This window comes from Myotis nattereri (genome assembly GCF_964212035.1).
Source record: "Myotis nattereri genome assembly, chromosome: 16".
In the NCBI taxonomy this organism is placed as follows: domain Eukaryota; kingdom Metazoa; phylum Chordata; class Mammalia; order Chiroptera; family Vespertilionidae; genus Myotis; species Myotis nattereri.
The window spans coordinates 48,003,841-48,028,381 of NC_138091.1; the positions used below are offsets into that span (position 1 = coordinate 48,003,841).

Sequence of the window (24,541 nt, forward strand, 5' to 3'; positions counted from 1 at the left end):
CCCCTGAGGCCCCCTCCCATTAAGGACAGAGGCTGTGGCCCTGAGGCTGGCTGAGTGCCCTGCCCTTGGGCCCCTGGATGTGCTGGGGGCTCCTGGTGGGCAGGAAAGAGTCTCCCCACACAGCTCAGGCCCAGAACAGGCCCAGCAGCCCGTAAAGCCGGGGAATGAGGAAGTGACTGAGTGCCAAAGGGCCAGGTCTGTGTTCTGGTCTCGGGACTGGCAGGGTTTGTGTCTGAGCGCGCGGGACCGTGGATCGGTGTGTGTGCACCTAGGGGGTTGTCTGTGGTGCCCGGGAAGGTCTAGTCTGACACACATCCCTCCACATCCTCCTTTTAGGGTCTCTGCTCCACACACCCCTCCCCTGAGCCCGGGTTCTCTCCTGAATTCCACACCCCATCCCGACCCGACCCCACGCGGGGCGTCCCCTCCTCCGGGCTCTGCCGCCAGCCTCGGCGGCGGGGGAAGGGGGCGGGGGCGCCGGGGGCGGGAGTCCCGTCCCTGGAACTGCGGGCAGCAGCGGGGTGGGGGCGCCCAGCCTTCCTGCGCCCGGCATCTCCTCCCCGGGTGAACAGATGTCTCGGAATTTTAGATGTGCTCCCCGCCCCTCCTCGCCATAACCCCCTCCCCCCCAGCTGGCACTGGCGGTGGCACGGCGCCCTCCCCTCGCCAGCCGCAGCGGACCGGCTGATGGAGCGGGGAGCGCGCCTGGGCCGAGGCGGGGAGGCCCGCGCGGGGGGCCGCGTCCCATCCCGGAGGCTCCGGCGCCCAGCGAAGCGGGTGGCGCGGCCCGGCCGCCGGCCTCCGCTCTCCTCCCCTGCCTCTGCCGCCTCCCCGCACCTCTGCCTGGCGCCCGGGTCCCAGATCTCGGGTCCCGGTCCCTCCCCGGCCCTGCCCCACCCCACAGCCCGGCCCGCCGCCCGAGTCTACGCAAACCCTCCGCGCCGACCCTCGCGCTTCGCCGCGGAAACTCCTCCTGGCAACTTGGACGGAATCTTCCCCCCAGAGACCCGTCTCCTGAATCCAGGGAGCCCCCGCCCCCACCCTGGCCGCCTGCCTTCGCTCTGCGTGTAGAAGCCCCGAGTTAATCCGGAAAACGAGGGGGGCAGGAGGGGAGAGATTAGGGAGGCCGCGGACACCGGGTCCCCCGGGCTGAGCGGCACCCACATTTCCTAATCGCTGCTAATTAATGAACAATCCCAGCCCGCGGACCCCCGGCCCGGGGAGGGGGGCTGGGCGGGGGGGGCGCTTGGCAGGCCTGGCCGCGGGGCGGTGCCAGGCGCCCTCCCCCGCCCCGCCCGCCCGCCCGCATTCCGAGGTAACAGGCATTTGCTACCCGGCGTGCCAGGAGCGATTGGCAGGTTCGAGTAGGCACAGTCATTCCCAGCACAGATGTCCCTGCGCTCGCGCTTCTGATCTGAATTCTGTCAGCTCCGAGTCTGAGGGCGAGGAGCAGACAGCCACACAGACCGAGCTGCAGACAGACTGACACCGACAGGGCGATGGGCTGCAGGACGCCAAACACGGATATTTCTTCCCCGGGGAAAAAATGTAAAGAAAAATACGAAAGGCTGCCACTAATTGGGGGACATGTCTGCACCCCAAGAGTGGCCCTTGCGCTTCCACCTCCCCCTGGTTGCCTGCCCAGACTTTTCCAGTCTCCCCCGCAGCCCTACAGCATCACCCCTGAACTTCCCGTGCGCGTCCTGGCTGACCCAAGTCTGGGGGTCTGCATCCCCGAGTCCCTGCACAGTGCCGCCGAGGCGCGGGGTCCTGGCTCTAGAATCCCCCAATTCCACACTCTCCCACCTGAGCAAGTGGTGCCCCGCCGGGCCCATCCTTGCAGCGCCCTCTCCGTTAGAGGGGAGAGTGGGTGCTGTCGGGTTCCCAGCACGGAGCGCCCCACCTGCCGGGTCCTCACCCGCCAAAAACACAGCCACCCCCTTTGGATGCGGAATGCGAAGAGGTCACGCCGCCTGACCCCTGGCCCTTTTCGCTTCCTCCCAGCTGCAGCTCCCACCCCAGCCTCCCCCCACCCCCCACCCCGCCTTCAGCCTCTGCCCGCCCCAGGCTGCGGAGCAAGCTGGTTGGCCACTGGGCATCTGTGAGCCGCTGGGCACGAAGAGCCGCCGGGCTGAGTCCTCCCCGGGCAGCGCTGCTGGTGGGAGAGGCGAGGCGGGCAAAGGGCAGGCTCACTTGCTCACGGCGGAGGGAAGGGCACGGAGGGGTTTGGGTTGTGGATGGTTGGGCTGAGTTTTTAAATCTTTCTCTTTTTTTAAAGAAAAAAGCCCCCATCCTGTGTCATCATTTTTATGGGATCTGCAATTCTGGCAAAAATCTGTCTTTAATTTAGCTGTCCATATAAAAATCCTCACTGTATAATAATGAACAGATGCCATGGAATTTAAGCTGGAGCTTCAGCTCCTCCCCGCCTCCCCCCGCGCCTGGCACCGGGCACCGGGCACCGGCTGAGTGGCACAGACTGGCACCAAGGCACGGGCGAAGGGCGACCTGGGCTGGGCGCCAGGGCGCTGAGGTGGGGAAGGGGTGTCCGGGCCGGGCCGGCCAGGGGAGCTGCTTGGCGGCGGCGTCCAGGGAGAACTGTCTGAGAGATTTTCCTGATTTCCAACAAAATGATCAGCAAGGAAGAAGGGTTTGGGTTCGGTTTTGCTTCGGGATTTTGTGGCTCTTCTCGGATTTTTTTTTAAGCACCGCCCTCCCCCAAATGTAAACCCAAATGGTTTGGATGTTTTAATTGAGTTGTTTTTAACCCTCCCCCTGCGCGGCGCCCCGGCCTCGGCTCCGGAGCCCAGCCGCGCGAGTTCGCAGCACGCGGGATCCGTCCCTCCGCCCCGCGGCCCGCGGCCTCCGCGACGCAGGCGCTTCCCTCCGGGGCCCGGGCGCTCCCGCGGGGCGGGGTGCCCGCTGCCCTCCAGGAGCGACGTCCCGGCTGGCATCTGACGGGGGAGCGAGAGGGATGAAGGCGAGAGAGAACACCCTGGCCCACAGCTCTTCCCTCCGTTCCCCAGGGGAGAGAAAAACTGTCCGAATCCGCCGGTCCTGGCGCCGGGCCGCCGGTCCGGAGGGCGGCCCCGCCGGGGATGGAGGGGCTGGTTCTGAGCCCCCACCCCCATCCCTCGCCTTTAATGCCACTCTGGCGAGAACAGATGTCCCAAGCCGGGCGGACTGCCCAGACCCCGCCCAGCTGTGCCCTTGGCGAAGACTTGGCTAAGGGGAGGAACTGGCATGCGGGTCCCCAAAAGGACTGGGGCGCTCCCGGCACTGGCGGGACCTGACCTCGCAGCCGCGGCCTCAGCCGGGAGGCCGCCTCGTCCCGCAAGACGCGTCCCTAAGTCAGTTCATTCCCAAAAGAGGAAGGAGACACCCACAGGGATAGAGAGAGGCCGAGAGAAAGGTTCGACTAACCGGACACCAGGCGCATCCTTCCCCCCAGCCCCGGTCTGAACCCGCAGCCCCAGGCTGTCCGGGGAGACCGAGCTGCGCTTCTGCTGGCGCTGGCAGAGGAGTTGGCAGCGCCAGGACCACACCGGGGCGCGCATCTGGGCACTTCTCCGCCCAGTGCAATGCCCAGCTCCAGTGGCACAGCCGGCGACTGGTGCCTAGGGGTTTCCTCACCCACTCCCACCAGCTCCCCAGGTTTCCCAGCCCACACTTTGGGGGGGGGGCTGAGGCCCCAGCCCTTGGCATTTCTCCCCACCTCCACCCCCACCCCCAGAAACCCGTGGCTTATCTGGGTTTTCTCCTGCTGCTCCTAGGTGGGCAGGGCTCCTATCCATCCAGTGCTTCAGGATGGAGAAAGTTCACGGGAGCAGCAAGCCCCCTGGGTGTCCGTGCCCTTTCTGACCGCTTCTCACCCAGGGAAACGGTCCCGAATTTTTAAAGAAGCCGCTTCGGCATTTGGAAGGGGAGCAGGGTTTTAAGATTTCTCACAGCCCAGGTGGTCCCCTCCCCTCTGAGCCTGTGGCCGGTGCCTGGGTGACCCAGCCCTAAAGAAAGAAAAGCTACAGTGACCTGGGAAGCCTGTTAGGACAGCCGAGGCCTCACTGCCCCTTCCCGCACCGGGAGGAAAAGCAGCTTCCTCCTTTGGCCGGGTAGGAGCGGGCCGGGTGAGGAGGCCTGGCTGCCCCCTGTGGTACACAGAGGACCTGGGAGTGGAGCTCGAGGCCAAGGCTGGTCAGGCCTGGCCTGCAGGGTCTTCCCACTTTCCTTGAGAACTAAACACAGAATCTAGAGCTAGCCTTCAGCTTCAATGTCCCCTCAAATCAACAGGCAACTTCTAGATTCTGGGGGAAAGAAGAAAACAAAAGGTGACCCAAGAGAGAACGAAATCTCTGGCCTTGCGCCCACAGGCTTGTGGGCTTTCCCGGAAAAGGAAAAATAAGAGAGAGAGAAGCAAACACAACCCAGTAGAGTATAGGGAGTTCCAGGCTCCGTGCTGCTGACTCCAATGGGGCTCAGGATACCTGGGTCATTGATTGGGCTGTCCCTCTGGGTGATGAAACGGGGGGGGGGGGGGCGGGGGGGGGTTCATTGGGAGTCAGGGGCCTGTGGTGGCATTCACCGCTGGAAAGGAGTGAAGGGGACAGGGGAGAAGCAGTATGGCGCTTCCTCCCTTTCTTCTGGATGGACAAATGGCTTGGACTCAGAGATGTCTCTGTTTCTCTGTCATTTCCAAACGCTGAGCTTTAGGTGGGGGCGGGGAAACCAAGGGACAGACGCCCTCCTGGCGGATCTGGGCTCCAGCCTTCGAGTTGGGCAGCCCAGGGGTGGGAGCTGCACCAGTTGGTGTGGGCCTGGAGACTCCTGCTGCTCGGGCTGGGGCCAGGAGGGCGTCCTTGCTGTGACTTCTCCCCGAGTCCCCTCCCTTCCACCACTCCGGCCCCTTTTCACCATCCTCCCCTTCTGTTCCTGGAGCTTCTCCCTGTGTGTGCGCACAGGCAAGCAAGAGAAAAGGACCTATGAGGGGGAGTTTGGGGCCTTGTGTCCGCACACATCTTCTTCTCGTGCTCATCTCGCCCTCTCGCCAGGGAAGCTGGGCGCTGGTGAGGAGGGCAAGGGGAGGGTAGAGGGCAGCCAGAGTGCAGGGAGTGTGGGGGAGGGTCAGGAATTGGAGGAAAGGCCCGGGCACTCAGGATCCCCACCCCAAAAGGGGTCCAGGAACCCCCACCCATCCGAGGTGACCACAGACACAATGGCCCAAGAGTCATCAACATCTCTTGAAAAGGCGCTGGAATCAGGCTTTGGACATGGAACTGAGCTGCGTGGAGTAGCCTGAAGAGCGAAGCTTAGGAGTCTGTGGTCTGACCAGGGGGACCACATGGAGGGACCGTTACTTCCAGCCCCAAGCCACCTGGGCGCTGGAGGGTTATGGGAAACCGGCTGAGCGGGAGAGGAGCTCATTAACCTTGCTCCCAGGGCAGGTGAAGACTCAGGGCTCGGGATGGATGCTGAGTTGCTTTTTTCGCCAGTTGCCCCTGCCAGGCCTTGCCCCAGCCATGAGCTGAGCAGATTTGGGTCTAGGATGTGCTCCTTGCTCCATATTCCACGCAAAATGTCGGGGAGAATGAAGGTGGGTCAACTCCTTTCTCCCAATAATAGGGGTGACTCAGAGGTCGATAAGAGTCCCTCTGACTACCAACAGGGGCAGATTCTGGAGATGAGGGCCAGTTCTTACTCTCACTCCAGAGAGGCCATCCTATGAGAATTCCAGAGAAGGCAGAGGATTTTTTAAAGGACCGTGAAATTCTCCGGAAAATGGGAAGAATTCCGGCAGATCGTTGGGAAGGGCCTCTGCCGGTTCGGTGCTCCCTGGGGTTCGGCCAGCGCGACCTCCCACTGCGGAGGGAAGGCACGAGGCTGCAGGACAGTCAGCACCGGCGATCGGACAGCTCCCTTTTGGGGCGCGGCTCCTTCAGCAACCGCCCGGAGGTGGAGGAGGGAGGGCCTGTCTCTACTGAGAGGGTTTGGGGGTGGTCACATAGGGGAGACGCCCAGCTGAAGGTCAGTATAATACGATCCACCGTTTGCATTTAGGGTTTTCTTCTCCAACTACCTTTCCTTTTCCCACTTGTGTCAGGGCGCTGTCATTTTGGGATCTGGGATCCAACCTTTAAAAGCCTTAGCACGCCTGACCTCAAGCCCCAAACCCACACACACTACAGCCCCCACTGCAGTTCTAAAACAAGAAACGATGTGTTGTTTTTAAAGATAATTGAAGTAAGCAGCGTTAGGAACAGCTGGGTGCAGTACCCCTAAGTGGACTCAGGCTCTGGGATGAGGTCTTTAGGACTGAGCCCCCTTTCCACATATCCCAGGGGTCCCGTGGGCACTGGTGTGTTTTGGGTGGAGAATCCGTTCAGGGAAGTCAATTCAGAGATTCCTCAGCCCCTGAGGCTCAGAGAAAGAGAACGTAAGGCTACCTTGTCTGGATGGGGAAGCGGTGGGCAGGACAGCCTCCTCTGAGGTGCCCCTCCTCCGCCTCCCTAGGTTGAGGACTTGCCAGTGTGAGGAGCCTCCTCAGGCAGGAAGGAGGCTGTGTACCAGCGGGGTTCCCACTGCTCTGCCACGGGGAAGCTCAGGGCGAGGTCGAGCTCCACTCTACCTGGTGGGTGCCTAGGCTTAGGCATCCTCATAGAGTTCTGGAGTGTTCCGTCAACCTCATCAGCACCCCTACAGATTTCAACATTCCTGAGGCTAAAGGTGACCCATTCCCCGGAGTCCACGGAACACAAATTTAAGACCGAAAAGATTTCCTCCATTAATATTCCATCCTCATGACCATATAATTTTTTAAAAATTAAAAATAGCCATGTCTGGCTTAAATGGTTGTCTGTGTATCCCTGAACGCTTGTTTTTGTTGCAACAGTGGGCAGAGGGTTGTCAAATAACTGGCTGCTCCCAACTCGGTCATTTTTCGGTGATGAAAAGATATTTTGTTTCCAATGGAGTTGCGCGTGCATGTTTGGGAGCTGAAGGAGTGTCAGGAGATTAGTGCGATGCTTTGTGCTGGGGGCGTGTGTGTCTGTGTAAGGTCTGGGAGGCGCAGTGGCTGTAGCCGTTTGGGTGCCCAGTGGATGGATGGGTGTGAGGGATCTCGAGGGTGGGAATCCTACCCAGGATGGCCAGGGTCCCTGTCCCTGGCCCCTGCACAGTCACTTGACTGTCGCCATCACCCCGAGCCCCAGCTCAGTCCCTGGAATGAAGCGAGGCCACCGTGAGAAACGGATCCGGCTTTGCATCTCATTTACATAAATATTTATTAATCGTCATTAAACTGAACAGAAACACGCAATGCACTTCGGGTGTCCGACGGGAGTTTAATCTTCGCTACAAGAGGAAGGTAAAATTGCGTGTGAGTGTATGGGTGAATGAGCGGGTGTCGCCTGTGGGTTTGCATTTTGCACCGTGTGTTGGGCTGCCTCATCTCCTGCCTCCGGTGGGGAGAGGGTCTTCTTTTGCCCCTTTTTTGGGGGAGACTCCAGAAGGAGCCCTCAGCCCTCTCCCTGCCCACCTGCCAGCCTGAGCCGAGAGGACAACTCGGACAAAAACCCCTTCTCCAGCTACCGGAAATCGCTGGGCGCTGGCGCCCACCGGAGCACAGTCGGGCGGGGCGGGGCTGCCCCCCAGATCCTGGCCTCCACTCTCACCACAGGAAGGGGTACAGGTGCCTGAGGGGAGGGGCGCCGCGGAGCTCTCCTCCCCCTGCCCCCGGACGCCCGCGCCCGGCCCGTGTGTGCGTGAGGTGTGGTGTGCGTGTGTACGTCTCTCATGCAAACCCTCCCTCCCCAAACCGACCCCCCCAACAGTTTGCCATTCCATACAAATTTGGAAACAGGTTTTTAAAAAACAGCATGACGCACGACGGGGACGGGGCGGGGGGAGGGCAGTGGCACTGGGGCCCCAAATCTCCGAGTCACTGATTGTAAGAACCTGGGGAGGAGGAGCTGGCGGCGCCGGCCCCGCTTCACCAAAGTGCACAGATCCGCGCGGGGGCGGCGCAGCCCGCGGGCCGGGAGGGGCGTCCCGGGGCCGGGCCGGCCGCTAGGCTCAGTCAGAACCTCCTTGCATAGATATTTGTGTCTTTTTATTATTGGTAGTAGTATTTTTTGCCTTTTATTGCTTCTAAAAGTTCTTACTGCGTTTTCTCTCCGATCCGGACTTTGCGTTCGGCCTCCGTCGCCTCTTAGCTTTTTTTTTTTTTTGTATGTTTGTTTGTTTGTTTAAAAAAAGGGAAAGGGGAAAATGGATTCTAGTTACAAATTGTCTTGGCTTCGCTCTTTCCTCTCAGTCCACATTCCCTCCCGCCAAAATTAAAATCACAAAACGCTGAGACTAAGGGTTGGGGTGAGGGCGATCGGGGTTCAGGCCTGGGCAGCCTGGCTTCTGCCCTCGTTAGGAAGGGGCGCCCGGCTCTTTCCTGCCTCGGCAGCTCTGTGTCTGTTTTAAACGTAATAATAATAATGGGAGGGGGGACTATCCCACAGCTCAGCTGCCCCCTTACGAACCCCTCGGGGTCTGCAGGGAAAAGGGAGACGGAAACCTAAGAGTAAGGAGTAAGGGGGGGGGGTGTCTCCAGGTCAGTGCCCTAAGGGGATCCTTGGCGAAGACTCCCTGGGTAAGAGGAGGAGGGATCCCCTTGGGGAGAGAGAAGGCGAGTCCCCTGGGGAAAGCGAGGCCCCTGGGAGGGCCCCCCACTGTTAAGAGGACCGTGCTGCCCAGAGAGCCGCGGGACCGGCGGCCCGCACCCCGCGCCCGGCGCCACGGGGGTGCCCCTGCGCTCAGGGGCTGGGGACAGGGGTGCGGGCAAAGGCAAAAGAAAAAGGAAGGGGCGGCCTCGAGGTCTCAGTTATGGAAAAACGCGTTGAGCTCCTCGTACATGGGGCCCCGGTCGTGGTGAAGGTGCATATCGTAAGACAAGAGATTCTCGGAGTGGACGCCCCCGCGCACCGCGGACGAGCCGAAGACCAGTCCGTGGCCCGCGGGCCGCGAACCGGGCAGCGCGGAGTAGTGCATAGAGTAGTGGTAGCTCTTCTCGTGGTCGGGCGACGAGTCCTGCTTGAGCGAGAAGTTGCCGTTGAGGCAGAGCGGGGGGCTGAGCGGGCCCTCGTACTCGGAGCTGTTGTAGTCCGGGCTCGCCCCGCCGCCGCCCGCCGCCGCGTACAGCGTCTCGTAGGCGGCGCAGTAGCCGTGGGTCCGCAGGGCGTGCGCCGCGCCGCCGCCCAGGCCGCCCGCCGCCTGGCACTGCGCGCCGGCCAAGCGCGAGCAGGGGTACGGGTACGGGTGCATGGCGAACGGGCCCCCGGAGCCGTGGAAGCGGCCCGTGCCGTCCGCGCCCTGCTCCGTGAGGAAGTTGCGCGAGTTGAGCTGCAGGCAGCCGGCCACCAGGTTGGTGGTGGGCTGCGACAGGCCCTTGCACAGCGTCTGCACGTAGGACACCAGGTCGGGGCGCTTGCCCGAGCGCAGGATCTCCGAGAGCGCCCAGATGTAGTTCTTGGCGAGGCGCAGCGTCTCGATCTTGGACAGCTTCTGCGTCTTGGAGTAGCAGGGCACCACCTTCCGCAGGTTGTCCAGCGCCGCGTTCAGGTCGTGCATGCGGTTCCGCTCCCGCGCGTTCGCCTTCTGCCGCCGCAGCTTGGAGCGCTCCAGGCGCGCCTTGGTCATCTTGCGCTTCTTGGGCCCGCGCTTCTTGGGCCGCTCGCCCTCGGCCTCCTCCAGCCCTTCCTCCTCCTCCTCTTCCTCCTCCTCCTCGCCCCCCAGCTCGCCTTCCTCTTTGACCTCGGCCAGCGCGGCTTCCGGCACCTCTTCTGCTCGGAGAGGGACCGGCTTGGCGGCTCGCGCGGGCCCCGGAGCCCCCGGCCCGGGCGGCGGCGGGGGCGGCGGCGCGTCGCCCTTGTCGCTCCTCGGCTCGTCGTCGTCGCCGTCGCCCCAGCTGGCGAACTTGGGCACGTCCGAGAGGAGGCTGGGCTCGCTGAACAGGCGGGTCAGCATGGTGCCTGAGGGCGCCCCGCGGGCGAAGGGGAGACAGAGCGCAAAGTGAGGGGCACGCCGGGGTCGGAGCGCCTTCCCGCAGCCCCCCTGCCCCCCAGTCCCGTGCGGGTTCCTTCCGGGGCCCAGGACGCCCACCTCCTCCGCCCGCCCCGCCCGGAGCCGGCCCAACCCCGGCCCGGCCGCCCGCCCGCCCGCCCGCCCCGATCCCGGCTCAGGCCCGGTTCCCCGCGCTGGGCCCCGGCTGCGCCCCGCGCCTGAACCGGGGCCGCACCCCGCGCCGGGGTCTTCTCGGGGGCCGGCCGGGGGCCGGGCAGGGGCTCCGGGGAAGGGATGTCTCGCCGGGGGAGGCGGCGCGCCGGCCCCGAAAGCCTCCTCGCTCCCGGCGGGGCGGAGGGCTGGCGGCCGCCGGTGGGGCCAGCTGCCCGCTCCGGCCCCGGCCCCCGCGGCCCCCCGCCGCCGCGGCTCTCACCCCTCGGCTCCCTAATCCAATTTGCGACTTGGCCGCGCGCCGCCCCCAGCTGGGCCCCCACCCCCGCAGCCCCGGCTCCTCGGGCCGCGCGTCCCCAGCTCCGGGCGGCGAGGACCCAGGGACCCGGCGTGGGGAGGAGACCGGGAAGCGAGCCCGCCGTCTCCCCTGCGGTCGGGGACCCCCTGCCCCCCGCCAGACGGCCTCCCTCCCACATCGCTGTCCTGATCTCGTTGTATTTTCGGGATCGATGGGGGGGAAATCCAAATTTGTTTCTCTCTCTCGCTCTCGCTCTCTCTCTTAACGGGGAAGGTCGCAGGTTCCTCCGGGGCGACCACGGGGTGGCCCCGTCCCAGCCCCCGCACGGCCGCTCGGTGATCCTGCTCCCACACAGCCCCTCGCAGGCTGGCGCCTCCCTCCGAAGCCCCCCAGCTGCAGCCCTGGGGGCGCGGGACCCCGGGGCGCCTCCGCGGCCCACCCCCTGAGGGGGCACCCCCAGGAAGGGGGATTTGGGGACCCTCTGATGGCTGGGGCCGCCCCCCCTCCGCCGGCGGGTCACATCCAGCTCTTTCGGACAACTTACCTCGGAGAGGAGTCCGGGGGAGAGGGGAGGGGAGGGGGAGGGGGCAAGAGAGAGAGGGGGAGACCGGGGTCTTCTCGCCTATTTCATTGTTCACCCATCTTCAGGGAGCGGGGGCAGCGGCTCCTCCAGGCGGCGGGCACCGGCGTCTTCAGAGCGCCATGCGAGCCGCGGAGCGAGTGTGGCATCTCTACCAGGCGGGGTACCAGCCTCTATGCCAGGCCATATGGGCTTGGCACGTCACGGGCAGCAGCTATCACATGAGAGACGGTGATTGGCATGCGTCTGCATTGGGGGAGAGCCGGCTCCCCCGGGACCCGCCGCCATCTGTCACTCTCTACTCCAAAAAAAAAAAAAAAAAATTAAATAAATAAAGGAAATAAATAAATATCTCTGCTGCCCTCCCCTCTCCGCCCAAAGCCGGGAAAGCAGAGATTGAGAGGGAGGGGGAGGAATTGCCCCCCCCCAGATAGAGCCCCCACATGGGAACAATGGGGTGGCAAGACTGGACATTGGGGGGTTGTGGTCACCCCAAATTCCATGCTCCCTCCGGGGTCCAGCTCTGCCCATTTTTTCCCTTGCAGCCCCCAAAGGTGGGTCAGGGACCAGACCCCTAAGTCCCGAGAAGGGACTTCTGTGCTCGCCACCCCCAGAAGAACCCCTCTGGCTACAAAGGGACAGCTGAGGCCCCTCCCAGGGTGGCTGTGGGGGGCGTCCCTGGCCCAAGCCCCATAGGTAGATGTTGGCACCAAGCCATCCCTCATCCCTGTCTGCCCCTCCCCCACCCACCCTCACGCACACACAACATATGTGGCTGAACGAAATTCAAACCAAGGGAAAGACAGAGAAAAGGGAAGACTTGCCTGGATGTCTGAGCTGCTGCATGGGCGTGTGTGTCTGTGGGGACATGTGTATATAGCTGTGGAGTCAGCTGATGGAGAGGTTTCCTTGTGTGTCTGGGGGCATATTCTGTTGGGGTGGAGTAGCAAGGATTCCCTGGGATGAGCCTCTGCACCCACCATCTGGGGGTGGGGGAGAGGGTCTCAGTCTGGATTCCTAACCCAGAAACCCCTCCCTCCTCACCCACCAACAGCTCCTCCCCCGGCTAGACAAGCGCCATCCCACCAGCTCTTCCTCTCCTGGCCTTCTGACTCCCTCATTGGAGAGGGGGAGGGGGCTGGCCTGGGGATTGCCTAAAGTTCTTGGAGGAGGCTCAGGCCTTCTCCTCCCCCTGCAGAAAGTAAAAAATAAAAACATACTGCAAGTACAGAAGCCAAGTCCAGCAGCTCTGAGTGACCAAGGGCAGGTGGGTCAGACAGGTAGGTGTCTTGATGAGAAAGGTAGGAAATTGCTGTTTTATCTTACAGCTCACCTTTCACCCAACCCTCTCACTGGCTCGCACTGGGCCAGACACAGATGCAAATGGCATGGGTTGAGGGAGGTAACTTTAGACACACACACACACACACACACCTGTTCCTCTCTCTGTGGTGCAGAAGATGGATACACACCCCTGTATGTGAGCAGGCAATCAGAGCCAGGTGTGGAGAGGCCCTTGCCCGCGTTCGGTTCAGGCATTTGTGTGTTTCAGCCCCACATTTCCTGTCCCTCTCCCCACCCTCCAGATTACACACTCCCAGGCGATTTCAATTCTACATTAAGCAACCATGTGCCAGGCACTGTGTGGTGCAAAGATGGGACTTCACCCTCAATTGGACAGATTTCGTTTCCTCCCTCTAGGAGCCCCCAGAGGGGCTCTTGGGCTGCTAGGACACTGATCTGATGTTTGGGAGAATGAGTTTGGTTCTAAAAAGAGGCACACACATTGGGGAAGGAGGCCTTGGAGAAGAAGGAGGGGGTGGTGCTGTCCGAGGCTCTCTAGGCACTTGGTGGGAACCACAAGGAGCCTGCTCAGCTGGCGTGGCTCAGTGGTTGAGCATCGACCTATGAACCAGGAGGTCACAATTCAGTTCAGTTCCCCATCAGGGCACATGTCCGGGTTGTGGGCTTAATCCCCAGTGTGGGGCATACAGGAGGCAGCCGATCAATGATTCTCTCCCATCATTGATGTTTCTTTCTTTTTTTAAAAAATATTTTTATTGATTTCAGAGAAAAAGGGAGAGGGAGAGAGAGATAGAAACATGCTCCTGCACACTCCCTACTGGGAATCAAGCCCATAACCTGGACATGTGCCCTTGACTGGAATCGAACCTGGGACCCTTCAGTCCGCAAGCCAAACTGGCTAGGGCCCATCATTGATGTTTCCATCTTTCTCTTCCTCTCCCTTCCTTTCTGAAATCAATAAAAAAAAATAAATTTTAATCCCAATTGAATAATAACAACAAACAAGTCCCAACTCCTCCTTCCAGAGGCCCATGGAGGGGGAGCTGACCTGTCTAGGAGCACACAGGTGGAGAGAAGCTGGGGGCTGGACTCCCAGCCCTGCTCCTTCTACATCCCCCGCACTCTGCCTCCGTGGTCTCCCTCTGAGAAGCTGATGGTGAGCTTCCTCCGTTCATGGGTTGTGGGTCTGGAACTAGGATGGGCCTGGGGAGGGGCAGAGGCTCAAGTATGCTGGCCAGGACCCTGTCCAAGTTTGGGAACAGCCTTAAGAGCTTTCCGGCCCCTTTACTGAGGGCTGAGTCTCCAATCCTGACACGTGGTCCTTAGGGGGGGGGGGGGCACAGTTGTATGGCATTTCGGTTACCTGCACATGCTTTGGTCTCGGATTCCTGGCCAACCCCACTTTTCCCAGCTTTAAAGAAGGCTGAGTGCCTTGAGCAAGTTCCATAACATCTCACAGCCTTGATTTTCCCGTCTGTAAAATAGGGCTAATGATGCTACACCTGCTAGAGCGTGGTTAGTATTAAATGGGATGATGCACGTAATGAGGTTAGCACAGGGCCAGCAATGCCGTGAGCCTTCAGGAAGTGCCCGCGCTCATGTTTATTAGAGCACCTTGTAATCGGTAAATGCTGTACAATGTTAGTTTCGTGCACATACCCCCCTGCCCCCCACCCCACACACACACGTGGAATGCTTTGTAGGGTGCTTTCTTCATAGGATGCGCTTAGAATGGCCACATAGGAATGGGTTCTTGTTGAGTTAATGGGTGAATGAATGGATGAGTAAGCGAATGAATGCTTTCTTGGGGTAAAAGATATCCAGTGCCCCTGGACACTGAGGTGGGGGTCTCCCTCCCAGGCCCCTCCCAGCTCCAGGCAGGAGGCAGGGGGCAGGGGCAGCAGGCAGGGGGCAGCGGGCAGGGGCAGCGGGCAGGGGGCAGTGGGCAGGGGCAGCGGGCAGGGGGCAGCGGGCAGGGGCAGCGGGCAGGGGGCAGTGGGCAGGGGCAGCGGGCAGGGGGCAGCGGGCAGGGGCAGCGGGCAGGGGCAGCGGGCAGGGGGCAGCGGGCAGGGGGCAGTGGGCAGGGGCAGCGGGCAGGGGGCAGCGGGCAGGGGCAGCGGGCAGGGGGCAGTGGGCAGGGGGCAGTGGGCAGGGGGCAGCGGGCAGGGGCAGCGGGCAGGGGGCAGTGGGCAGGGGGCAGCGGGCAGGGGCAGCGTGCAGGGGCAGCGGGCAGCGGGCAGGGGGCAGCGGGCAGGGGCAGCGGGCAAGGGGCAGCGGGCAGGGGGCAGCGGGCAGCGGGCAGGGGCAGTGGGCAGGGGCAGCAGGCAGGGGCAGCGGGCAGGGGCAGCGGGCAGGGGCAGCGGGCAGGGGGCAGAGGCAGGGGGCAGTGGGCAGCGGGCAGGGGGCAGCGGGAAGGGGGCAGTGGGCAGGGTGCAGGGGACCTTCGTCCCTGCTGGCTGCTTCCTGTCTTTTCTTCCTTCAGGAAAATGGAACAAGTGTTTCTCACTCCACACATTCCCACTCTTTTTTGGGAGAGACAATAAAAACCCGGGAAAGTGGGGCAGAGGGACGTGTGGGAGGCGCTCAGACGGGCGGGAAGGAGGCAGCACACGCGCGCACGTGCGCCGCGAGCCGGGACCTGCGCCCTCTGCGCCCGAGACGGACGGGACGGGACGGGACGGGACGGGACGGGACGGGACGGGGGTGGAGGGGAGACGGGGGACACCCAGCGGCGGAGGCCATCTGTTCCTCCCCCGCACGGGGAGGGGAGTGGTGAGGGGCCTGGGCCTGTCCGGCCTCGCGGAGGGAAGGGGGCCTGCGGGCACCTGGGCCAGGCGGGGAGACCCCAGAAGGGCGCTGGGAGCCAGGGTCTGAGGTTCCCATGGAGACACAGCGCGTCCCTGGGGAGGCCACAGTCTGGGCACCTAAGATGGCGCCTGGGGGGGGCGGCGGCCATTTTGTGCAGCCGGGTCCTAGGGGCGGGGCAGGGGCTGGGAGGGTTAGGGGCGGGGCTGGGGGCGGACCTGGGGGTAGGGCAGGGGCCTGGGAGGGGGAGGGCTAGGGGCGGGGCTTGGAGGGTTAGGGGGCGGGGAGTGGGGGGAGGGCCTGGGGGGTAGGGCAGGGGCCTGGGAGGGGGGTCTAGGGGCGGGGCTTGGAGGGTTAGGGGGCGGGGAGTGGGGGAGGGCCTGGGGGGTAGGGCAGGGGCCTGGGAGGGGTAGGGCTAGGGGCGGGGCTTGGCGGGTTGGGGGCGGGGAGGGTTAGGGGCGGGACTGGCCTGGAAGGGGGGCTAGGGGCGGGGCTTTGGAGGGCTAGGGGCGGGGCTTGGCGGGTTAGGGGCGGGGCGGGTTAGGGGCGGGGTTAAGGGGGTGTGGGGCAGGCTCAGGCTTGGCGGGGCTGGGGCAGGGGCAGGGGCCGGGTGCAGGGGGTGGGGCATAGAGGGGTGGGTGTAGGGGGGGAAGGGATGGGGGAGGGGTGGAGTGCTGGGGGGAGGGACCAGGAGGGGGTGGATGCAGGGGGTAAGGGTTGGGGGAGGGGTGGAGTGCTGGGGGGAGGGACCAGGAGGGGGTGGATGCAGGGGGGTTAGGGTTGGGGGAGGGGTGGAGTGCTAGGGGGAGGGACCAGGAGGGGGTGGATGCAGGGGGTAAGGGTTGGGGGAGGGGTGGAGTGCTGGGGGAGGGGCCAGGAGGGGGTGGGTGCAGGGGGTAAGGGTTGGGGGGGAGGGGCGGGGTGCTGGGGGGAGGGGCGGGGTGCTGGGGGGCCGGTGCTGGGGGGAGGGCGGGGCGGGAGGGCGGCATTCCTCCGCAGTCCGGGGGAATCTCGCTCAGGGCACCGGCTGATGTTCGGTAAAGCGCGCTCATGACCCTCCGGCTCCACCAAAATACACACACGCCGCCCACCTCTGCAGCGGCTCCTCCACCGGCGCCCAGGGGGCACCTCGCCGCCGCCGCCCCGGAGAGGATGGGCGGGCCGCGGGCCGGGAAGGAGCCTCGGTGCCCCCTGCCCCCCACCCCCACCCCCCCAGCGCCCGACGCGGGGCGGGTGGTGAGACGCCAGGTGCCCTGGCCTGGCCGCGGCCGCCAGCCCGTCTCCCGGGCCTCCCGCGCGGTGGGCGGGCAGGTGATGCGGGCGGAGGCGACTTGAGGGGCAGGACGGGGATGGGGAGCCCCTCGGAGCCCGTGCTCCCGGCAGTAGCTGTGCTGTGGGGGGAGGGGGGAGCAGGCTGGCACTACCCAGACGGTGCTGGTGCCTGCTCCATCCGCTGGGGATGCTCGAAGCTTCCTCCTGCAGGGTAGGAGCACCTGCCCCCCCCCCCCCGCCCCGTGCCCCACCTCCAGTCCTCCAGGACCTTGGGGGAGGGGGACCTGCCGCTCCTCCCTGGCTCCGGGTGGGCACCTGCCCGCTGCCCCCTCCCCCGCCCGCTGCAGTGTTCTGGGAGCGGCGGGCATGCCAGATGGCGTGGCTGAGAATGCGGCGACGTTGCCGGGAGGTGAGGGCTGGCACGGGCGATGTGCGGCTGCGTGCCTTGTGGTGCCACGAGGGAGGGGGAGGGGAGGACCAGCGAGGTGCCGTCCCCCTCCTCCCTGCGACCTCCGGTCCTGACCTCCAGCCCTCGACCAGGACTCTCCTGGACTTCCTGGGCCCTTTCTCGGGTTCTCACTCTGGGCCTAGGCCCCGCCCAAAGGTGGATGGGCTCATGCCCATGGGGTCAGGTGTGGCGCGGAGATTCCTGGTCTAACTCCTGCCGCACCCTTGACCTTCTTCCCCCCAACCCAGGACAAAGGGAGCCGGTGTAGACCTCCTGGTGTTTGGGCAAAGCCAGCCCCCTCAGGATCATTCCCTTGCTCCCAAAGCAGAGTGACCTTTGCCTCAAAACCTTTGCCTTCTGGCTTCTGAGACTCATTTTTTCTGATAGAAGTTCCCTTCCTGATGGGTCTGGTCCCGGAGTCTCCCTTTTGTCAAATGGTTCCTGGATGGACACCGCCTCCTGGGAGCCTTCCCTGACCGCCCCAGGCAGGGCAGCTCCAGCACAGCCACCCTGTGTGAAGAGGATCCACTCACCCATCTGCCTCCCTGACGTGACCAGGGTGGTGAATATCTCTCACTAGTCCAGTGTTGCACAGGCCGTATTGAGTTGGTGCTCAATAAATGCTTATGTGTTCATGCCCGGCTGGTTTAGAGGGTTTGGGGTGCTCCTCTGGAGAAGCTCCTACAGCAGTACGGCCCAGAGCCCCCCCCCCCCTCTGTCTTTTGCATAAATTTCAGTTTGGGGAGGTGGACTTGGATGGGGGGTGGGTCACAGATTCCTCCCAAGGTGGCCGTCAGAGGAAGGGCTGGGGCATGGAGGCTGAGCCCAGAGTGCTCAAGCTCTGGTTCTGAGGCCACATGAGGCACCATGGTGTCTCCCTCACCAGGTGGTTCCTGCCCAGCTGGGGGCGTGGGGGCGAGGCAGGAGTGGCCTCTGCTGAACCGTTTGGGCCCAGACCTCTCAGTAGACTTGGAGTCCCTCTCCTTCCTACCCCACCCCACCCTGCTCCTACCCTGCATGGGGTAAAAGGACTCCCTGCGGGGTAGGGAGGTGAGGTCCAGGTCCAAGGCTGAGTCTCACTCCAGCTGCTTTTCTTTGCTGATGCTTCTCCCCAAAGCTACCCTCCAGTAGCTCAGAACCCCCCGTCTTATGGGCCTGGCTCACCCTCCTCCTCGGGAAAGGCACCTTTAAAGGCTCCCCATAACCCCTAGGATCAAGCCATGCTCCTTAGGGCACCCCAGATCTGGCTGCTGTCCGACTGTCCCTGGACAGTTACCCCTGTCTTGAACTCTGCCCTCAGCTGCTCTACACTGCGTCCACTTCCACAGCCTCACGCCTGTGAGCCTTTGCTCAGGTTGTCCCCTCTGCCTGAGCTGTGCCCTCCCCCCTTTTCCCACCTTTTAAGCTGAAGCATCACCTCCTCTAGGAAGTCTCTCTGGATTAGGTGCCCCTCCTTTGCACACCTCTGTAGAGGCAAAGGTCATGACATCTGACCCAACCTGACAGCCTATTCCTGGAAGGCAGGAACTAGGCCCGGCCCGGCACGTAGAGTATCTTCAACAAATGGCTGTGGGACCCAGGCATCTCCTGCCACTGTGTGAGGAGGTGCCAGTTCTACCCCAGAAATGGGAGGCTGCAGCCAGGGCAGGACACCCGCCCACAGGAAGCCCCTCCTCTGCCCTCAGCCTCCCTCCCCTACCCCCCTCCCCGCAATCCCAGCACTGATGTGGGAGTCAGGCTTCCCTTCTGTAAAATGGGCCATTGTGTTCAAGGAGCCAACAGGTGTGAAGGTGCTGCCTCAGCCCACGGCCCTGTCCAGATATGGCTGATTTCGCCCAATGTTCCTGATTGGCTTTATGCTTTAAAATGTGTGGCCGGAGTTCTGTTCATTGCCACCTCTTGGTTCTGCCTTTCTTGGCAGTTTTCCAAGTGAGCAGTCAGGATGCGTTGCCCCTGTCCCTCCCAGGGTCCACCCCAGAAGGCAGTCACACCAAGAGGGAGTTCTGGACTTAGCAGGGTCTCCACCTTGGTCTGATCACGTGATCCCACGCTTCCTCATCTGTAAAATGGGAACAGTGACACCTGCCCACCTGCTCATCTCCCTCGGCACTGACAGGAGGACCAAAAGGACAGCCAGGCCCAGCCGGCGTGGCTCAGTGGTTGAGCATCAACCTATGAACCAGAAGATCACATTTGGATTCCCATCCCAGTCAGGACACAGGCCTGGGCTCCGTCCCCAGTGGGGGTCATGCAGGAAGTGACCAATCAGGACAGGAGGTCACAATTTACCCAGAGACCTCTTGGCTCAGCCCCTGGGAGGTTGGAGCCCAGGACAGTGTGAATGAGACTCAGCCATCACTTCCCTGCTTCACCACCCTGAGGGGCCAAGGTGGGTATGGGGAGGGAAGGGAACAGTCTAGGGGCAGGAGCATCGGGGACCGGTGCCCCGTTTTAGAGAAACCAGAGCACAGAGACGGGCAACTGGCCTGGGGTCACACAACAACTGAGCTGGGACTAGAAATTAGGACCTGAGTCCTACTTTGGGGTCTCGCTGTCCCTGGGGCTGCAGAGCTCTCTGTACCAGTGTAGTCTGTAATCCATGATGACAATGGTGAGCATCATCTGTGCCAGGCATCACCTTACTTCAGTCTCACCATAACCTTGAAGGTGGGGTTGCTATTTCCTCCACCTAAAGACAAGGACATTGAAGCTGGGAGAGGGTGAGGTTAAGGTTAAGGCCAACCTCACACAGCTAGTAAATGGCAGAGCCTGCTTTGAACCAAGCTCTGACTCTGAGTCTATATGCTCTTACTCCTTATTACAAACGGTGCTCCTTTCTCCAAAACCCCTACGATCTCTACACTGTGGGACCAGCACACTCCGCAAAAGAGAGGGACAGAGTGCGCCCTGGGAAGGACTGGTGTATAAGGCCCGTCCTCTGTCTGTACAAGTCCCCACGTCACAGGAGCCAGTGCCCCGCAGTCTCTGCGGTTCTATCGATGGATGGGTGGGGGATCCCTGTATTCACAGGTAGGGGCGGTCACACTAAACATGGGGTTTCTCTGTTCTGCATCCCTCCTCCCTCAGCTTCTTCAGGTGTCCTCCTCTGCCTAGCAGGCTCAGTGAGGTGCTTCCTCCACCAGGAAGTCCTCCCTGGTGTCTCCTAAGGAAATGCCACTTTCTCCTCTGGCCCTGGGCACCACGTTGAGCACCCGGGGTTGGCCAGGCCAGGCCAGGCCAGCTGGAACCCCAGCTTCACCACTTGACCACTAGCCGCCCGCCACACGGCTCTGCTCTGCCTGTCGAATGGGCAGAAGGAGCCCTCGGGCCTCACAGAATCGTTGCGAGGATTCCAAGCGAGTCCTTGTCCTGTGAGGAAGCACCTGGCACCAAGTGGGACCCTGCCCCGCGCTCCTTCTCCTCCCGGCTGCCTCCCTGTTTTCTCCTCCCCACCCCCGCCGCGCGCCTGGCACCGAGCCCAGCGCGCAGCCTGACTTCCTGCCCGCCGGGCTCCCTCCGCACGTGCCCCGCGCCCCGGGGGCCACGCCGCCTCCTGGCCGGCCGCCGCGCGCCCTCTTGCCCGGAGCCCGGCCTGAGCCCCGGGTCGCCTCTCGGAAACGGGCCCAGCGGACGGCTCAGAGGTGGGGTCGGGGGGCCGGCGGCGGCGGGAAGGGAGCGCTGCCCCTTTAAGGTGCCACCGCCGCGTGTCAGGGAAACAGCTTGTGCCAGCCCCGTTCCGCCGGCTCCGCTCGCAACGAGAAACACAATGCATAACAATCAGGCGCTCGCTTGGAGCCTTGCCACGCGCGGGGCGGGCGGGGCGGGGGCGCCGGGGTCGCGACCTCCGACGGGCATCTCGGGGCGGTCCGGTCCGGTCCGGCCCGACCGGGCGCTACCTGCGGGCGGCTCTGCGCCCGGCCCAGCGCCCCCGCGCCCCGAGCCCGCGCCCCGCGCCTGCCCGCCTCCCCCGCCTCCCCGCCCTCGCGCTCCCTACAAAGTTCATTCCTACTAACTCTTTTCCAGGCCACTTCCCCCTCACATCTGACAATCCGGGGCCCCTCATTCTCCCAGTAATCACTCCACTGCACTAATTGCACATGCAAATATGCAAATGCGTATTAATTAATTACTATACTAATTAGTTCTGTGGTATTTGCGAGTAATAAATCATTGGATGGGAGCGAGGAAGCTGGAGACCTGGCCCATTTTCATTCTGCATAAAATTTTAATGGTCTCTCTGGCTGATCCGGGACGGCGGCGCGCAGAGAGGCTCTTAAAGGGCCAGTGGCGGCGGGAAGGGGCGGGGGCGGGGGCGAGGGCGACGCCGGGGGTCGGCGCCGTGGGCGGGCTGGGGACGCGGCCCCAGACCTGGCAGAGGAGGGTCTCCAGCGAGGGGTCAGCTTTTCCCCCGCCCCCCCTGGGCTTAGTGTCCTCTGTGCGGCTTCCGAGGAGAGAACCCGGTGGGGAGGAGGAGGCTAAGCTCGGTTTCTTTAAGAAAGGAAAGAGGGCAAGGAGCTGCGAGAGGCCAAAGCCAAGGCCTTGGGGCAGGGGCGAGGGAGAGGGGGAGGGGAACAGAGGGAAGACGCCACCTGCAGGATGGCGGGGAAACGGGGCGCTGGGCAGGCCCAGCTTCGCTCTCCCCTGTGCGTCCGCAGGGGAAGGGAGTTCCTAGGTGTCCTGGATGCCCCAGTCCTTTCTCGTCTCTGGGGCGGGGGCGGGGGGGGGGCCCTCCAAGGCTCGGGGTGCCTCCAGCTTTCCCTTTCCACATGATCAAACTGCCGCCCCGCCCCCATGGGCACCAGCTGGCACCCTGGCAGAGCAGTCCTAGGCTTGAGTGGGCCCCCGGGACCCCGCTTTATTTCCAGGAGGTAGTCAGGACCTGGGCAGAGGGAGGAGGCTGGCTGCTCTGCAGGGCCATTGACTCAAAGAGGCGGAGGGGTGTGCCTCCTGATGGCGCCCCAACCAGAACCAGGGGGATGCCAGAGGTGGGAGCCCTGAGGAAGTGGAGGCTGCGGGCCTGCCCTGAGCCGAGATCCCCAACACCAGGGTCTCCAGTCCGGGTCTGCTCACCCCTGCCGACCTCTGCCACCCACGAGCCCCTGGGTGGAGCAGAGCCTGAAGAGCAGCAGGGCTCCAGGGGGCGCAGACAGTCACAGCAACTAGCCACACTGTGGGTTCGGGTAACACTCCCTTAGCTGGAGGACTATTCCAGAGCTCTAGGCTTTCACAGACACCCACTGCCGTCGGCTCTGTGGAGGCCCCCATCTTAGGGACGAAGGAACCAGAGCTCAGAAAGGTTAGAGCCAAGATCACTCAGCTGGGAGCCGTGGAGTGGGCTTTGAACCCAGACAGCCCAGCTCTGGCATCTTTCCACCACACTCGGCCACCTGTCTCTCCACCACCATGTCCTCAGCACCTGCTGAGAGCCAGGCCTGATGCTAAGAGCTTCATGGTTCCTGGGCAGCGTCGCGTTCAACCCTCACAACATCACAACACCCACAGGCAGCTTCTGGGATTCTCCCCATTACAGAGCTGGGGAACCCAAGGCCCAAGGAGACCGACCGAATTGCTCTGGGCACACAAGGAGGAGATGGCAAGGCCAGGCTCACATTGGCCTGTGACAGAAGAGCCCAGCCGGCTCTCTGATGCCTCCCCATCCCCATTGCGGGGGTGGGGTGGGGGGCAGGAAAGGGTCAGGGCAGCCCCTATTGACTAGAGAACAAGAGAAGAAATGGAAGGATTTCCATTAGACAGACTGTGGGAGGAACTTAATTCTTTTCTTAAAAAATGTGTTTATTGATTTTTGAGGGGGGGGGGGAAGGAGAGGGGTAGAGAGAGAGAAAAATTGAAAAGAGAGAAACATCATTGATTGGCTGCCTCCTACATGCCCTCCACAGGGGATCAAGCCCACAACCCTGGGCATGTGCCTTGACCAAGAATCGAACCGGTGGCCTCTTGGGATGATGCTCAACGGCTGAGCTATACCGACTGGGCAGAACTTACTTCTTAAGAGGTAGGGGCTCCAGGAGCTGGAGTGTGTGTAAGCGTTCCCTTCTTTCCCAAGAAGCAGGCTGGGGGAGGGCATGGCTTCCAGAGTAGGGAGGGGTGGGGGTGAAGGGATTGGGGGAGGTGGTGAATGGCCCAGAATGAGAAAGCCCTGTCAGAACCATATAACTCAGGAATCCTAGTTGGTTTTCTTCTTAATTTTGTCCCCAGTACTACTACCTACCCCCCTGAAAATCTCCTGAATGCCCCCACCCCAAGATTTGCTACTTGGGGGACCCAGGAGATCCAGCAGGGGGAAGTGAAGATAATGCCCTGTCACTTTGTAAGCACTTCCTATGTGCCAGGCACTGTATATGCATAAACTTGTTTAATTCTTGTAATTCTGTAATTATCCCTATTTTATAAATGGAGACAAGCAAAGGAAAGCAAGGTTAAGTTACTTGCCCAAAGTCACACAGCTAGTAAGTGGGAGGCTGGGATTTGAACTCCTGACCTGGTGTGCTTTACCATCCTACTTCCCCCTTTCTAGGAGCTCCTTGTGGCTACAGGGACATGGCAAGATTGACCCCTTGCCCAGAGGAGTCAGGGGTCACAGCACCAGCAGGACCATCCCCCTGAGTGCCTTTGGAATTTGCAGATGCAAAGAGAAGGAACATGCCTGTGGCCCTGGCAGGTGTGGCTTAGTGGGTTGGGCGGTGTCCTGTGCACTGGAGTTGTCAGTTCAATTCCTGGTCAAGGCACATGCCTGGGTTTTGGGCTCAGGGGGCATAAAGGGGGTAGCAGATCGATGTTTCTCTCTCTCCCTATCCCTTCTTCTCTAAAAAAAAAAAAAAAAAAAAAAAAAAAAGAACATGCCTGTGCCCGCCAGGTGGATTTTCATGGAGCCTTCTATATGTGGGGTTGGGCATAGTGGCTGTTCTGGAGGCCCAAATCCCTCCTCCCATCATCCTGAGGGTGGGTGTGTGGGCATCTCCCAGCCCACCCTTTAGAGAACAGCAGGGTCCGGGGTTGTTAGCATCTGTCAGGGGGACCACCCTGATATGGGAATTGAGATTCCAGCGCTCTCAAGGATGAGCCCAGAGTCCCCTTACCTCCCAGGGGCTCAGGGAAACTTCTCTGGGGAATCTGGGCACCCTCATCCCCCCAGAACTAAGGCAACCTTTGACACCCATCTTCTGGGCCGGGGAGTCTAGGGGTGAGTGTCGGGCAGATGAGGGTTGGAGGGCATTGGTAGGGATGGACTTTGGGCTGCAGCCCACTAGGTAAGAAAACCCATCCTCACCTCCCCTCTCCACCGAAACCCAAAGAAGCTGGGGTCATCAGGGTTTCCCCCACGCCCACCCACCTTCCTGGAAAATGGGGGCCAGTTGGGGAGTTGGGGGAAGGAGGCAGGAGGGGAGGCTGGCGGCTCTGAGCTTCTCCGTGCAGCCCTCAGGGCCGGGTGCCTGGGCAGGAGGAGGGGGCAGAGCAGCTGCTGGCGATTTATTAAGCAGTCACGGAAAAATTGGTTTATAAATTAACAGCTGTTTTAACTTTAGGGCCTCTTCTTCAGGGAATGGAAGCAGCCGACTGGACCGGGATTGGAGTGTGTGTGAGGCTGGTGGAGGGGGTGGGA

General features: G+C 62.4%; 1 protein-coding gene and 1 long non-coding RNA gene across 2 annotated transcripts; one reads left to right on the forward strand and one right to left on the reverse strand.

Annotated features, from left to right (window-relative positions):
* Window positions 1–7,257: 7,257 nt before the first annotated feature.
* NEUROD2 (neuronal differentiation 2) lies at window positions 7,258–11,395 on the reverse strand. Its single transcript, XM_081110732.1, has 2 exons — window positions 11,055–11,395; window positions 7,258–10,010 (listed from the first exon to the last, which is right to left on the reverse strand). Exon 2 carries the CDS (start codon window positions 10,003–10,005, stop codon window positions 8,860–8,862), a length of 1,146 nt encoding a protein of 381 aa, XP_080966858.1. The 5' UTR covers window positions 10,006–10,010; window positions 11,055–11,395; the 3' UTR covers window positions 7,258–8,859.
* Window positions 11,396–16,641: 5,246 nt separating this feature from the next.
* LOC308532526 lies at window positions 16,642–17,555 on the forward strand. Its single transcript, XR_013996986.1, has 2 exons — window positions 16,642–16,683; window positions 17,308–17,555. It is a non-coding gene; the product is annotated as an uncharacterized lncRNA (long non-coding RNA).
* Window positions 17,556–24,541: the final 6,986 nt, after the last annotated feature.

What these genes read in the sequence shown, in the direction of transcription:
- NEUROD2 (XM_081110732.1), bottom strand. Translation starts at nt 10,005, where the DNA reads ATGCTGACCCGCCTGTTCAGCGAGCCCAGCCTCCTCTCGGACGTGCCC.